The sequence below is a fragment of the Symphalangus syndactylus genome, chromosome 9, assembly GCF_028878055.3.
Source record: "Symphalangus syndactylus isolate Jambi chromosome 9, NHGRI_mSymSyn1-v2.1_pri, whole genome shotgun sequence".
Lineage (NCBI taxonomy): Eukaryota > Metazoa > Chordata > Mammalia > Primates > Hylobatidae > Symphalangus > Symphalangus syndactylus.
This window is the reverse complement of record NC_072431.2, coordinates 57937466-57953021: the sequence shown is the minus strand read 5'-3', so window position 1 is coordinate 57953021 and position 15556 is coordinate 57937466. Positions and strand designations below refer to the sequence as shown.

The window sequence follows — 15556 nt, the reverse complement described above, 5'->3', positions numbered from 1 at the left end:
GATGGTGCATGGAAGAATCCACACTGAAACAAAAAAAGGGTGGAAACAGGGCGTGGAATAGCGACTATGGGAGCTCCCGGGGGAAAGATCAACCGGCCCCGAACGGAGCTGAAGAAGAAGCTGTTCAAACGCCGGCGGGTGTTGAATCGGGAGCGGCGTCTGAGGCACCGGGTGGTCGGGGCTGTGATAGACCAAGGGCTGATCACGCGGCACCACCTCAAGAAGCGGGCGTCCAGTGCACGTGCCAACATTACTCTGTCAGGGAAGAAGCGCAGAAAACTCCTCCAGCAGATCCGGCTTGCCCAGAAAGAGAAGGCAGCCATGGAAGTGGAAGCCCCTTCAAAGCCAGCCAGGACTAGTGAACCACAGCTCAAAAGGCAAAAGAAGACAAAAGCCCCCCAGGATGTAGAAATGAAGGACCTTGAAGATGAGAGCTAAACCTCTTCCACTAGAAGATTCTCAACTGCTTCCTTCCTTCCTTCCTTCCTTCCTTCTTTTCTTTCTTTCCCTCTTTCTTTCTTTCTTTCTTTCTTTCTTTCTTTCTTTCTTTCTTTCTTTCTTTCTTTTTCTTTCTTTCTCTCTCTCTCTCTCTCTCTCTCTCTCTTTCTTTCTTTCTTTCTTTCTTTCTCTCTTTCTCTCTTTCTCTCTCTCTCTCTCTCTCTTTCTTTCCCCTCTCTGGCCCAGGCTGCAATCTACTCGGCTTGCTGCTGCCCGCGCCGCGGACTGCCTGGGACTGCCGGCGCGCGCCACCGCTGCCTGCCTTTTCTCCTTTGGATGCAGGCACGCGTTCGCCATCTTGGCCACGCTGGTCGCCAGCTCCTGACGCCGAGTGCTCTGCCCGCCTCAGCCTCCCGAGGTGCTGGGACTACAGACGAAGTCTCGCTCACCCAGTGCTCGTTGTTGCCCGGGCTGGAGGGCGGTGGCGTGGTCTGGCCTCGCGGCAGCCTCTACCCCCCGACCGCCTGCCTTGGCCTGCCAGGGTGCTGGGATTGCAGCCCCTGCCCGGCCGCCGCCCCATCTGGAAGGTGGGGAGCGCCTCTGCCCGGCCGCCCCGTCTGGGAGGTGAGGAGCACCTCTGCCCGGCCGCCCCGTCTGGGAGGTGAGGAGCGCCTCTGCCCGGCCACCCACCGTCTGGGAAGTGAGGAGCGCCTCTGCCCGGCCACCCACCGTCTGGGAAGTGAGGAGCGCCTCTGCCCGGCCACCCACCGTCTGGGAAGTGAGGAGCGCCTCTGCCCGGCCACCCACCGTCTGGGAAGTGAGGAGCGCCTCTGCCCGGCCACCCACCGTCTGGGAAGTGAGGAGCGCCTCTGCCCGGCCACCCACCGTCTGGGAAGTGAGGAGCGCCTCTGCCCGGCCACCCACCGTCTGGGAAGTGAGGAGCGCCTCTGCCCGGCCACCCACCGTCTGGGAAGTGAGGAGCGCCTCTGCCCGGCCGCCCCGTCTGGGAAGTGAGGAGCGCCTCTGCCCGGCCACCCATCGTCTGGGAAGTGAGGAGCGCCTCTGCCCGGCCACCCATCGTCTGGGAAGTGAGGAGCGCCTCTGCCCGGCCACCCATCGTCTGGGAAGTGAGGAGCGCCTCTGCCCGGCCACCCTGTCTGGGAAGTGAGGAGCGCCTCTGCCCGGCCGCCCCGTCTGGGAAGTGAGGAGCGCCTCTGCCCGGCCACCCATCGTCTGGGAAGTGAGGAGCGCCTCTGCCCAGCCTCCCATCGTCTGGGAGGTGAGGAGCGCCTCTGCCCGGCCGCCCCGTCCGGGAGGAAGTGAGGAGCGCCTCTGCCCGGCCGCCCCGTCCGGGAAGAAGTGAGGAGCGCCTCTGCCCGGGCGCCCCGTCCGGGAAGAAGTGAGGAGCGCCTCTGCCCGGCCGCCCCGTCCGGGAAGAAGTGAGGAGCGCCTCTGCCCGGCCGCCCCGTCCGGGAAGAAGTGAGGCGCGCCTGTGCCTGGCCGCCCCGTCCGGGAAGAAGTGAGGAGTGCCTCTGCCCGGCCGCCCCATCCGGGAAGAAGTGAGGAGCGCCTCTGCCCGGCCACCCACCGTCTGGGAAGTGAGGAGCGCCTCTGCCCGGCCGCCCCATCTGGGAAGTGAGGAGCGCCTCTGCCCGGCCACCCACCGTCTGGGAAGTGAGGAGCGCCTCTGCCCGGCCACCCACCGTCTGGGAAGTGAGGAGCGCCTCTGCCCGGCCACCCACTGTCTGGGAAGTGAGGAGCGCCTCTGCCCGGCCGCCCCGTCTGGGAAGTGAGGAGCGCCTCTGCCCGGCCACCCATCGTCTGGGAAGTGAGGAGCGCCTCTGCCCGGCCACCCATCGTCTGGGAAGTGAGGAGCGCCTCTGCCCGGCCACCCTGTCTGGGAAGTGAGGAGCGCCTCTGCCCGGCCGCCCCGTCTGGGAAGTGAGGAGCGCCTCTGCCCGGCCACCCATCGTCTGGGAAGTGAGGAGCGCCTATGCCCGGCCTCCCATCGTCTGGGAGGTGAGGAGTGCCTCTGCCCGGCCTCCCCGTCCGGGAGGAAGTGAGGAGCGCCTCTGCCCGGCCGCCCCGTCCGGGAAGAAGTGAGGAGCGCCTCTGCCCGGCCGCCCCGTCCGGGAAGAAGTGAGGAGCGCCTCTGCCCGGCCGCCCCGTCCGGGAAGAAGTGAGGAGCGCCTCTGCCCGGCCGCCCCGTCCGGGAAGAAGTGAGGAGCGCCTCTGCCCGGCCGCCCCGTCTGGGAAGAAGTGAGGAGCGCCTCTGCCCGGCCGCCCCGTCCGGGAAGAAGTGAGGAGCGCCTCTGCCCGGCCACCCCGTCCGGGAAGAAGTGAGGAGCGCCTCTGCCCGGCCGCCCCGTCTGGGAAGTGAGGAGCACCTCTGCCCGGCCGCCCCATCCAGGAAGACATGAGCGCCTCTGCCCGGGCGCCCCATCCAGGAAGAAGTGAGGAGCGCCTCTGCCCGGCCGCCCCGTCCGGGGAGAAGTGAGGAGTGCCTCTGCCCGGCCGCCCATCGTCTGGGAAGTGAGGAGCGCCTCTGCCCGGCCACCCATCGTCTGGGAAGTGGGGAGTGCCTCTGCCCGACCACCCATCGTCTGGGAAGTGGGGAGCGCCTCTGCCTGGCCACCTATCGTCTGGGAAGAAGTGAGGAGCGTCTCTGCCTGGCCGCCCCGTCTGGGAAGTGAGGAGCCCCTCTGCCCAGCCGCCCCGTGTCTGGGTAGAAGTGAGGAGCTCCTCTGCCTGGCCGCTCCGTCTGGGAGGTCTACCACGGAGGCCAGAAGCAATGTGGGGGCTGGACGTGGTGGCTCACGCCTGTGGTCCCGGCACTCTGGGGGGCGAGGCGGGTTGATCACTTCGGGCTAGGAGTTCGAGACCAGTCTGGCCAACTTGGTGAAACATGAAGAATACAACAGACAAACCAACCAACCAACTCAATGACAACAAAACAGGTCTACCCTGGAGTCATACTCTAATTTTTTCTATTTTCCTCCCTTTCTGATCCTTTATCCCACTTTCTTTTTCTTCCTCTTCCTTCTCCCTCTTCTTTGTCAAATAGAGGATTGAGTTATTATCACTGATCCATATAAAGTCCCTCTCTCATTTATTTTAACTCCCACCCCCATTTCTATTCCCCGACTTCCCATGTGCAACCTTCCTAATATGTTTGATACGCATCTTTTTGTTTGTATGTATTTTTAGAAAATGTTTATTGTTTTTGTATGCAAAAAAAAAAAAAAAAGATTCTCAACTGGAAAAAAAAAAAAAAAAAAGGGTGGAAACAATTCCACCCTTATGGTGAGTGTGGGAAAAGCTTCAGGTCAAGCTCATGCTTCACTGTGCACCAAGAATCCACCTGGGGAGAGACCCTACAGTGCAATGGGTGTGAAAAGGCTTCCAGCCTCAGCATGCCATTTGTGGTAGACAGAAGAGAAGCCCTGTAAATCCTGGAGGTGGGAAAGTTTGGGCCACAGCATTAGCTTAATTTTACATTATAGCATCTACCTGAGAGATAAACCTTACGAGTGTCATGCATGGGAGAAGAGATTTGGTGGAGCCCTCATCTTTTAAGATGCCAGAAAACCCCCATCTCAGGAATGACGTAACAGAGGAAAGCTCTAAAAGACTAGGTTTCTGGCCAGGCTCGGTGGCTCACGCCTGTAATCCCAGCACTTTGGGAGGCCGAGGCAGGCAGATCACGAGGTCAGGAGATCCAGACCATCCTGGCTAACACAGTGAAACCCCAACTCTACTAAAAGTACAAAAAATTAGCCGGGCGTGGTGGCAGTCGCCTATAGTCCCAGCTACTCAGGAGGCTGAGGCAGGAGAATGGCGTGAACCCAGGAGTTGGATCTTGCAGTGAGCCGAGATTGCGCCACTGCACTCCAGCCTGGGCAACAGTGCAACACTCCATCTCAAAAAAAAAAAAAAAAGTCTAGGTTTCTGCTGGGGTCGGTGGCTGTCACATGTAATTCCAGCACTTTCGGAGGTCAAAATGGGAGGATCACTTGAGGCCAGGAGTTCAAGACCAGTCTGAGCAACATAGCAAGACCTTAACTCTACAAAAAATTTTAAAAATTAGGAAGGCTGGGTGGTGCACCCATAGTCCCAGCTATTCAGGAGGCTGAGGCAGGAGGATCACTTGAGCCCAGGAGTTCAAGGCTGCAGTGAGCTGTGATTGTGCCACTGCACTCCAGCCTGGGCAACAGGGAAAGACCCTGTCTCAGGGGAAAAAAAAAAAAGACTAGATTTCCTTGGTCATAAGCAACAATACCCAGCAAGGGAGAGAAACCACTACTCCCAAGGCGTGTGTCTTGTGAATAAAATACCACATGAGCAAAGCCATCTGGTGTTTTCCTTCACCCCAGGATTAATTACATGGTGTTGAATAGATAGTACAGGCATGGGAAAGAGTATGTGTTTTCACTTCCCGTGTCCTATCTTCACATGTCAGCCAGCGGACAAAATATTGAGCAAGGGTCAGGGATGTCGAGACCAAGGGAAGATTCCCTGATAGGAAGGGACATAACCCTTGAAATATAACAGGGTTATCTAGGCCACAAATGCTGATTTTAGGGTGACCTCTGAGAGTTTTCTCTTGACCCCCACTCATCACTCTGGCTTTATTTGCTGGCCCTGGCTAAGCACGTGGGCTTCCTCAGGGAAATATCATCGAGGTTAACAATCATGCTTAGGTTTTTAAGAAATACAAGTGTTGGCCGGGCGCGGTGGCTCACGCCTGTAATCCCAGCACTTTGGGAGGCCAAGGCGGGCAGATCACGAGGTCAGGAGATCGAGACCATCCTGGCTAACATGGTGAAACCCCGTCTCTACTAAAAATACAAAAAATTAGCTGGGCGTGGTGGCAGGCACCTGTAGCCCCAGCTACTTGGGAGGCTAAGGCAGGAGAATGGCATGAACCCAGGAGGCAGAGCTTGCAGTGAGCCGAGATCACACCACTGCACTGCACTCCAGCCTGGGCGACAGAGCGAGACTCCGTCTCAAAAAAAAAAAAGCAAGTGTTTTCTGTACTAGTACTGAATGATTGTTATGTAGAGAATGTATATCATCAAAGCAAAAAGGAAAAAAAATGAAGCTGGGTGCAGTGGCTCATGCCTATAATCCCAACACTTTGGGCAGCTGAGGTGGGTGAATCGCCTGAGGTCAGGAGTTCAAGACCAGCCTGGCAAACATGGTGAAACCCCATCTCTACCAAAAAGTACAAAAATTAGCTGGGCGTGGTGATGGGTGCCTATAGTCCCAGCTACTCGGGACGCTGAGGCAGGAGAATCGCTTGAAACCAGGAAGTGGAGATTGCAGTGAACTGAGATCATGCTACTGCACTCCAGCCTGGGGGACAGAGTGAGACCCTGTCTCGAAAAAAAAAAAAAAAAGGAAAAAAGGTAATTTTCTCTCCTCTTTTTTATTATTACTTTGAGCTGCCAAAGTACTTTTCTTTTTGCCTACTTTCTCATTTGTAGTGCAGATTCTGTAAACCTTTTCCCCACTCTCTAACATGACATCCGTGCATGGTAATGCTTTGGTGTTCTCTTACTTTAGGTAGGATTGTGTCACTCCCCCCAGTGCTCCTAATGCAATTCCCCTCAGCCAGTTTTTCCTCTATGCCCCTTCTTTTGGAATTTTCAGATAGCCCTAGTGGGTCCACAGACATTCTGACATTGTGCATCAGACTCTATAAATATGGACTTTTCTGGGGGAAAGGCCGGTGGATTTCAACAGATTCTAAGAAGGCTACCTTATCCCCCAAATGTTAAGATCAATTGCTTTAGGAAGTCTTTAATGTTCTTATGGGTTCTTCTTCCTAAAGATACAGCAGGGCCAGGTGTAGCGGCTCATGCCTGTAGTCCCAACACTTTGGGAGGCTGAAGTGGGCTGAAGTCAGAGGATCGCTTGATCCGTTGCCCAGGAGTTTGAGATGAGCATAGGCAACATGGCAAAACCCCATCTCTACGAAAATGCAAAAATTAGCCAGGCACGATGGTGTGTGCCTATGGACCCAGCTACTCAGGAGGCTGAGGTGAAAGGATTGCTTGAGGTCAGGAGTTAAGAGACCAGCCAGGGCAATGTGTGACAGCCCGTCTCCTCACACAAAAAAATTAAAAATTAGCCAAGAATGATGGTGAGCACCTGTAGTCCCTGCTGCTCAGGAGGTCGAAGTGGGAGGATCACTTGAGCCCAGGAAGTCGAGGGTACAGTGAACCATAGTCACACCATTGTACTCCAGCCTGGGTGACAGAGTGAGACTCTGTCTCAACAACAACAAAAAAGCAGATTTTAATCATTTCCCCCTTTTTCACTTTTAACAAATGGAAATAACTCAATGTAAAAATTAACTGCTTCATATTCCAATTGATCACCTTAGAGCTATACTGTTCCATCGATGTCAGGTTCACTACTACGCCAACTGTCATGCCCAGGGTCAGGTTCCAACTCATGCTGAGGTCCAAAGGGAGTGGGTGGATGAGGAGATAGCTGAAAACACTCGGGTGGCCGTAGGCAGGTGAAATGTAGTTTTATTTAGCAGCTTTCTTATCAGATGCTCACTTACACTAGTTCTCTTATACTGTCCGCCTTGTCTCGGCTGCTTAGTCCGGTGGCTCCCACACGCAGCTGTGAGGCTGGCTCTTCAACACCAGCTACTTAGGAGGCTGAGGCAGGAGAATCGCTTGAACTCGGGAGGCAGAGGTTGCTGTGAGCCGAGATCGCGCCACCGCACTCCAGCCTGGGTGAGGGAGTAAGACTCCATCTCAAAAAAAAAAAAAATCCTTAATATGCTAATATTCACAAAGGAGAATACACTTGTGCATTCATTTCCCAGGACTGCTGTAACAAAGTACCATAAGCTGGGTGGTTTAAAACAATAAAAATGTATTGTCTGTCAGTACTGGAGTTTAGAAGTCAGAAACTAAGGTGTCAGCAGGTCTATGTTCCCCCTGAAACTTGCAAGGGAAACCTTGGCTCTTCATAGCTTCTGGTGGTTTGCTGGCAACCTTTGGCATTCCTTGGCTTGCAGCTGCATAACCCGTCTCTGCCCTTGCGATCACGTGACCTTCTTTCTTGTGTGCCTGTGTCCACACAGTCAGCTTCTCATAAGGACATCAGTCACTTTGGATTAGGGGCTCATCTCATCCCAGTAAGATCTTTTTTTTTTTTTTTTTTTTTTTTTGAGACAATCTCACTCTGTTGCCCAGGCTGGAGTGCAGTGGTGCGATCTCAGCTCACTGCAACCTCCACCTCCCGGGTTCAAGCGATTCTCCCTGCCTCAGCCTCCTGAGTAGCTGGGATTACAGGCACCCGCCACACCCAGCTAAGTTTTGTATTTTTAGTAGAGTCACGGTTTCGCCATATTGGCCAGGCTGGTCTCAAACTCCTGAACTCAAGTGATCTGCCTGCTTTGGCCTCCCAAAGTGCTGGGATTACAGGTATGCGCCACCATGCCTGGCCGAGACCTCGTATTAACTAATTATATCTGCTATGGTTCTATCTCCAATAAGGTCACATTCTGAGGTACTAGGGCCTGGGAGTTCAACAATTCCTTCTGTAGGGGGAGAAGTGGAGAACACAGTTTATGACAACTTGTAATTTGCACCTATCTAATCACACCAAACAGATCTGAAAGAGTTGTCAAAAAGAGGCTAGTATCCTGATAAGGGATGGCCAATATGAATTTATACGAAACATGGTAAGAAGGGGCATAGTTTGGCTTCAAGCCAAACTTGAAGTAAAGTAGGACCTTCATTTTTAAGGAGGCAAAAGTCCCTGCTGAAAGTCTTTGCTTTCACTTTCACCCCAATGGTTTTTTTTTTTTCTTATTTTTCTTTTTGTTTCCTTTTTCCTTTTTTTTTTTTTTTTGACGGAGTCTTACTCCGTTGCCCAGGCTGGAGTGCGGTGGCACGATCTCAACTCACTGCAACCTCCGCCTGCCAGGTTCAAGCGATTCTCCCACCTCACTCTCCTGATTAGCTGGGAATACAGGCGCCTGCCACTACACCCAGCTAATTTTTTGTATTTTTAGTAGGGATGGAGTTTCACCATGTTGGCCACAGGGTCAGCTTCTCATAAGGACATCAGTCGCTTTGGATTAGGGGCTCATCCCATCCCAGTAGGACCTCATCTTCTTTTTTTTTTCATCAGTTCAAGACTGATGGTCCTCACTCTCAACCTCAAGTGATCCACATGCCTCGGCCTCCCAAAGTGCTGTGATTTCAGGCATGAGCCACTGTGCCCGGCCCACCCCAATGTTTTAGAGACTGGCACAATGCTGCAGAAGAATTCTGAAACACTATTCCATTATTTCATTTATTTAATGAAATAATGAAAATAAAAAAAAATTATTTATTTGCAATAGGGTCTTGCTCTGTTGCCCAGGCTAGAGTGCAGTGGTGCAATCATAGCTCACTGCAGCCTTTAATTCCTGGGCTCAAGTGATCCTCCCACCTCAGCTTCCCAAGTAACTGGGACTAGATGTGTGCACCATCACACCCAACTAATTTATTTTTTGTAGACGGTGGGGCACTGGCAGAGTAGGGAGGATCTCACTATGTTGCCCAGGCTGATCTTGAACTCCTGGGCTCAAACGATCCTCCTGCCTTGGCCTCTCAAGATGCTGGGATTACAGGCATGAGCCACAGTGCCCGGCCTTATTCTGCCTGTTAAAGACAGCACCTTTTAATGGCTGTTGGTTTAAAGAGTGTATGAACCAATCATGTTGGCTCATGCCTATAATCCCAGCATTTTTGGGAGGCAGAGACAGGAGTATTCCTTGATCCCAGGAGTTCAAGACCAGCCTGGGCAACATAGTGAGACCCCATCTCTACCAAAAATAGAAAATAAAATAGCCTGGTGTGGTGGCCCATGTCTGTAATCCCAGCACTTTGGGAGGCTGAGACAGGTAGACTGCTTGAGCTCAGGAGTTTGAGACCAGTCCCGACAACATGGCAAAACCCTGTCTCTACCAAAAATGCAAAAATGAACCAGGCATGGTGGCACATGCCTCTGGTCCCAGCTACTTGGGAGGCTGAGGTGGGAGGATCGCTGGCACCCGGGAAGTTGAGGCTGCAGTGAGCTGTAATCATGTCACTCCACTCCAGCCTGGGTGACAAAGCGAGACCCTGTCTCAAAAAACAAACAAACAAACAAACAATGGTCCCCATGGCCACATGCCCACTGCTGCACCTCTGGCTGTAATGTGAATGGTCTGGGGTGATGTTATGTAACAACCAGCCCCTGCAAATGAGGATAGCCACTACCAAGCTTCTCAGTGATGCTGATGGCCCCCCAGCCAGGGCATTCCTTGGAACCTTGGTAAACAGAATGCTCTCCAGACCCTCCTAAGGAACATAACTGAAGGTGGGTTGTTTGGTCTTACCTTCTAGTTCCATCCTAGTTTGTGTATGTATGAATCTTTGGATCCCTTTGTTAAGTCCGCCATGGTTTTGTCATCTCTACTTCATTTAATGTGGGCCACTGACTTTTCTAAGCTTTCAAGAATCACTCCAAGGCCAGGTGCAGTAGCTCATGCCTGTAATCCCAACATTTGGGAGGCCAAGGCTGGAGGATCACTTGAGCCCAGGAGTTCGAGACCACTCTGGGCAGCATAGGGAGATACCATCTGTCCAAAAAAATGGTTTTTCTTTTTTTTTGAGACGGTGTCGCTCTGTCAACCGGGCTAGAGTGCAGTGGCGTGATCTCGGCTTACTGCAACCTCTGTCTCCCAGGTTCAAGCGATTCTCCTGCCTCAGCCTCTGGAGTAGCTGGGACTACAGGCATGCGCCACTATGCCCAGCTAATTTTTGTATTTTTAGTAGAGACCGGGTTTCACCATGTTGGTTGGCCAGGATGGTCTCGATCTCTTGACCTCATGATCTGCCCGCCTCAGCCTCCCAAAGTGCTGGGATTACAGGTGTGAGCGACCGCACCCAGCTAAAATATGTTTTTTAAAATTTAGCCACTCGTGGTGGCATGTGCCGGTAGTCCCAGCTACTCAGGAGGCTGAGGTGGCTAGATCACTTGAGCCCAGGAGGTCAAGGCTGCAGTGAGCTGTGATTGTACCACTGCACTCTAGTCTGGACAGTAGAGCAAGACCCTGTCTATAAAAAAATTTAAAAGCTACCAAGAAGGTCCTCTGACATACACTTGGCATTAAATTGGTGGTTACTTGCCCTGTCATTTTTTTCTCTTCAAGGAGTCAGTGACTTTCAGCAAGAGCCACCCAGTTCCATAGTCCTTATTTTCCTGTTTGTCCCAAACCTCTACAAGTCAATAGATCCCTTTTCACCTGTATCCCATCCCAGTTCCCCACAAGTGAATGACTTAGTGACTGGACAGGTACCACATGCCAGGACTATTAACAGTGATGGGGGTCTTCACTCCCTCCTGGCGAGTGACCAACTCCACAATCCACTCTCACAGCAGCTTCCTAGGACCACTCGTGGCAACAAATGTCTAGATCAGGTTATCTAAAGCAGAGCCTGAGACAGGGATTCAGAACCATGTGACTGACAGTGTGATTTTTTTGGGAAATGCCTTTGAAGGAGGGAATGAAACAGGATAGAGAAGGGAGAGAGCCAAGCATGGATGAAAGCTCAGAAAAAGTCTAGCTTGGCCTGATCCAAGGGTGCCAGAGCAGTCATAGCACCCTGGAGTCTTCCCTACTTTAATCAAGTGAACCAGGTGTTGGGGTGTAGAGAGGAAGTGACTCCTGGGTGAGGTGAGATGGCTCTCATCTCCTGAGGGCAATTCTCCAGTTTTAGAGAACAAGAGCTGTGAGCACTTGTGGCCCAAACTCAGAGCAGCTGGGGATGGGGGTCTCAGCTTGGTAGAGGGAACTGGACAGGGCACCACAGTGTACGACACATACGGTCAACAAATATTTATTGGGCATTTATTGTAAGCCAGGCAAGTCAGCAGAAACAGGGCCTGAGCAGTGCCCAAGAGCACTCACTCACTCTCCCTAGCAAATAGGCTCAGGGGAACTCTCTCGTACATGTCATCCTCTTTCCCACTCAAAACTCCCACCCCGACCTTCCTGGAAGGCAGGGCTAACAGGACCTCCTGCCTGCCTGCTCATGACTGATTACTTTCAATCCCAGCTGCAATGCAAACTGAAACTCATTCTGTATATCACCACGCTATGGGAGAGGTCTATTTCTGGGGCACCCAGGAGTCAGCACACATACTGCTGGGACCAGGACTCGTAATTCACCTTGGTCCAATTCCTTCTATGGGTTTAGCTGCCTTCATTCCTGTGGGTAATACAAGATCAAACAGTCCACAGCTTTGCCTGTCTTCTCTGTTCCCCTAAGGTTCCTCTCCCTTTGCCGTAAGATGTGACTGACCAGCACAGTTTCTCCTGAATTGACAAACTGAACTCCTCCTTCTACTGGCTAAACCTTGACGTCAGTAGAATCAAACCAAAAACAAGGTAGAGTGTTTCACAGAGAAGTGGTGGATAGAGTAAGGCAGCAGAAACACATACCATCCATCCCCTTAGCCTGAATTTTGCCAAAATAGACATACTTTAAGTCCATTTCTTTTCAAAGGGGTTAATGCTCAAAGTGGGAATAGTGACTAGGGTATTCTAGTGGTTGGAATAATAATTTCTAGAAAAGGTTCATTGCTGAGGTGCCAAAACCGACATCATGCTGAAGAATTCTTTTACTGTGCACTTCCCTGAATAGATAGACCGTCAAACAAGGCAGAAGCTACAAATAAAGCTTACTTCTACTGAACTCATGAGGCTGTTCCTAGTGTCAGTTTTGAGTTTCAAGTGAAGATCGAATGTCATCTGCAGGCTTTCCGAATTCCTCAACCATGTCCATCCATGGATTCTCTTCTTGTCTAGATTCCCAAGCATGAAGATGCTAACTAAAGCATTTCTCAATGGGGAATACAAACAGATATCTATTATTGTGGGTTCTCCAGTGTTCCTAAAGGCTGAGTTCTAACTAAAGGATTTCAACCTATTTGTGGGTTTGATGGTTATGCTGGAAAAATGCTTGAAGTTGTTACTTTGCTCATTATAGGAGTATGGTTTCCCTCCAGGAAGGCTTCTCTAAAATTAAGAGCTATTCTACAACAGAGACCCCTCTACACTTAAGGTATTTATGGGATCTGTCCTCTCATGGCTTCTCAGGTGTTTAAAGAGGCTACAACTCCAGCTGAAATTCATTCCACATTCTTTACATTGAAAAGGTTTCTCACCAGTATGGATTCTCTGATGTTGATTAAGATGTGACTTTAGAGTGAAGCCTCTGCCACATTCATGACATTGATGGGATTTTGTGCTGGAGTAGATTTTTTGATGCTGTTTGGTGTGGGAACACTGGCCAACATTTTCTCTACATATATCACATTGATAGGGCTTCTCTGCTGTATGAGTTCTGTAATGCTGAATGAGGTCTGAACTGTAACCAAAGGCTTTTCCACAGATATCACACTGATAAGGCTGCTCTTGTAACTCAATCTTCTTGTCTTCAATCACTGTCAAGTTCCAACTATATGCTTCCTCACAGATGCCATTTTTTTCATTTTTCTGACCCATGTGGAGCACCTGATGTTCGATTAGGCTAACATACTGAAAAAAGATTTCCCCACATTCACGACACTGATGGGATTTCTCTCGGGAGTGGAGTCGCAGATGTCCAGCCAGGTGGGAACGCCTCCCAAAGCCTTTCCCACATTCATTACACTTGAAGGGTCTCTCCCCACTGTGCACGCTCTGATGCTGAACAAGGTGGGACCTCACTCTGAAGGCTTTCCCACATAAAGGACAAGTGTAGGGCTTCTCACCTGTGTGGACACGCTGATGCTGAGTTAGGTGCACGCGCTGGTTGTAGCTTTTCCCACATTCCTCACACCTGAATGGTTTCTCCCCAGTGTGTATTCTTTGATGTTGAATAAGATGTGCACTCTGAATGAAGCTTTTCCCACACTCATTACATTTATGTGGTCTCTCTCCAGTGGAAGATTTTTTGTGGACATATGGGACTTCACTGTAGTTCATCCTCTTTGAAGAGGGTTGTCCTAGTATCTCTTTCATGGGAATTCCCTGCTTTCTATCCAGCTTGCCTTGAAACTCACAGCCTTCCCCAAAATCTTGAACTTGAGAAACATTTCTTTGGGTTTTTCCAGATAGTTCCATGTCTGCTTCTGAATATCCTGAAATTTTCTTCTTAACACTTAATTTTGTGTTCTTACTTCTTTTGTCACTGCCTAAAAAAAAATAAAGAGCAAGTGCAAATGTCATCAGTTCTTTTTTTTTTTTTTTGAGATGGGGTCTTGCTCTGTCGCCTAGGCTAGAGTGCAATGATGTGATCTTCGCTCACTGCAACTTCTGCCTCCTGGGTTCAAGCGATTCTCCTGCCTCAGCCTTCCAAGTAGCTGAGACTACAGGTGTGCATGACCACACCCAGCTAATTTTTGTATGTTTAGTAGAGATGGGGTTTTGCCATGTTGGCCAGGCTGGTCTCAAACTCCTGACCTGGGTGATCCACCTGCCTCAGCCTCCCAAAGTGCTGGGATTAAAGGTTTAAGCCACCATGCCTGGCCCATCAGTTCTTTTATAAAGGAAAAATTAACTGTCATAAAAAATGTTCATCAGATGAAACTATGATGTAACAGGAGTAACAGAGGTGGATGTGTGTGTGCACTTGATGCCAAGAGGAATGTAAACAACGAACTTTTGGAATTTTCCGATGAAAAGAGTAAGACACACCCACGGGATGGCAGAAAATATTTGCAAACTATGCATCGGACAAAGGACTAATATCCAGAATCTACAAGCAACTCAAACAAGTCAACAAGAAAAAAAAATCCCATCAAAAAGTAGGCAAATGACATGGAGACATTTCTCAAAATAATATATATAAATGACCAACAAACATGAAAAAAATGCTCAACATCACTAATCATCAGGAAGGTGCAAATTAAAGCCACAATAAGATACTGCCTTACTCCTGCAAGAATGGCCATTATTAAGAAGTCAAAAGACCGGATGTGGTGGCTCACACCTGTAATCTCAGCACTCTGGGAGGCCGAGGCGGGCAGATCACCTGAGGTCAGGAGTTCAAGACCAGCCTGGCCAACATGGTGAAACCTCCATCTCCACTAAAAATACAAAAATTAGCTGGGCATGGTGGCAGGCACCTGTAATCCTAGCTACTCAGGAGGCTGAGGCAGGAGAATCGCTTGAACCCAGGAGGCAGAGGTTGCAGTAAGCCGAGACCACGCCATTGCACTCCAGCATGGGCAACAGAGCAAGACTCCATCTCAAAAAAAAAAAAAGGCTGGGTGCAGGTGGCTCATGCCTGTAATCCCAGAACTTTGGGAAGCCGAGGTGGGTGGATCACGAGGTCAGGAGTTCAAGACCAGCCTGGCCGAGATGGTGAAACCCCGTCTCCACTAAAAATATAAAAATTAGCTGGGCATGGTGGTGGGTGCCCTGTAATCACAGCTACTCTGGAGGCTGAGGCAGAGAATTGCTTGAACGCACGAGGCAGAGGTTGCAGTGAGCCAAGATTGTGCCACTGCACTCCAGTCTGGGCAACAGAGAGAGACTCTGTCTCAAAAAAAACAAAGAAGTCAAAAAACAATAGATGTTGGCATGGATGTGGTGAAAAGGGAACACTTATACATTGCTGGTAAGAGGTAAATTAATACAACTTCTATGGATAACAGTATGGAGACTTCTTAAAGAACCAGAAGTAGATCTGCCATTTGATCCAGCAATTCCACTACTGGTATATCTACACAAAGGAAAAGACAATATACCAAAAAGACTGTAAGCGTATGTCTTCTGCAGCACAATTCACAGCTGCAAAGATATGGAACCAATCTAAGTGCCCGTTGAACAATGAGTTGATAAAGAAAATGTAGCAGGCTGGGTGTGGTGACTCATGCCTATAATCCCAGCACTTTGGGAGGCTGAGGCAGGTGGATCACCTGAGGTCAGGAGTTCAAGACCAGCCTGACCAGCATGGTAAAACCTCATCTCTACTAAACATACAAAAATTAGCAAGGGATGGTGGTAGATGCCTGTAGTCCCAGCTACTCGGGAGGCAGAGGCAGAGGCAGAAGAATCGCCTGAACCCAG

The 15556-nt window shown here is 50.6% G+C and overlaps 3 protein-coding genes across 30 annotated transcripts in view; 2 read left to right on the top strand and 1 right to left on the bottom strand.

The window, feature by feature from the left end:
• Positions 1-15556, top strand: part of FAM200A (family with sequence similarity 200 member A) — a 38390-nt gene that overhangs the window by 19083 nt on the left and 3751 nt on the right. The gene's annotated exons all lie outside the window — the stretch shown is intronic.
• Positions 32-493, top strand: C9H11orf98 (chromosome 9 C11orf98 homolog). Its single transcript, XM_055292529.2, has one exon. The coding sequence runs from the start codon at positions 67-69 to the stop codon at positions 436-438; it is 372 nt and encodes a 123-aa protein (XP_055148504.1). The 5' UTR covers positions 32-66; the 3' UTR covers positions 439-493.
• Positions 6961-15556, bottom strand: part of ZKSCAN5 (zinc finger with KRAB and SCAN domains 5) — a 40538-nt gene continuing 31942 nt past the window's right edge. For 23 of the 26 annotated variants that reach the window (XM_063646135.1, XM_063646150.1, XM_063646136.1 and 20 more), the window contains one exon: positions 11321-13677. In XM_063646135.1, coding sequence (XP_063502205.1) covers positions 12536-13677 — 1142 coding nt within the window. In that variant the 3' untranslated portion in view covers positions 11321-12535. Of the gene's footprint in view, positions 7211-11320; positions 13678-15556 lie in introns of those variants that run through there. The other 3 variants (XM_063646152.1, XM_055292410.2, XM_063646151.1) reach the window with 1 other exon arrangement.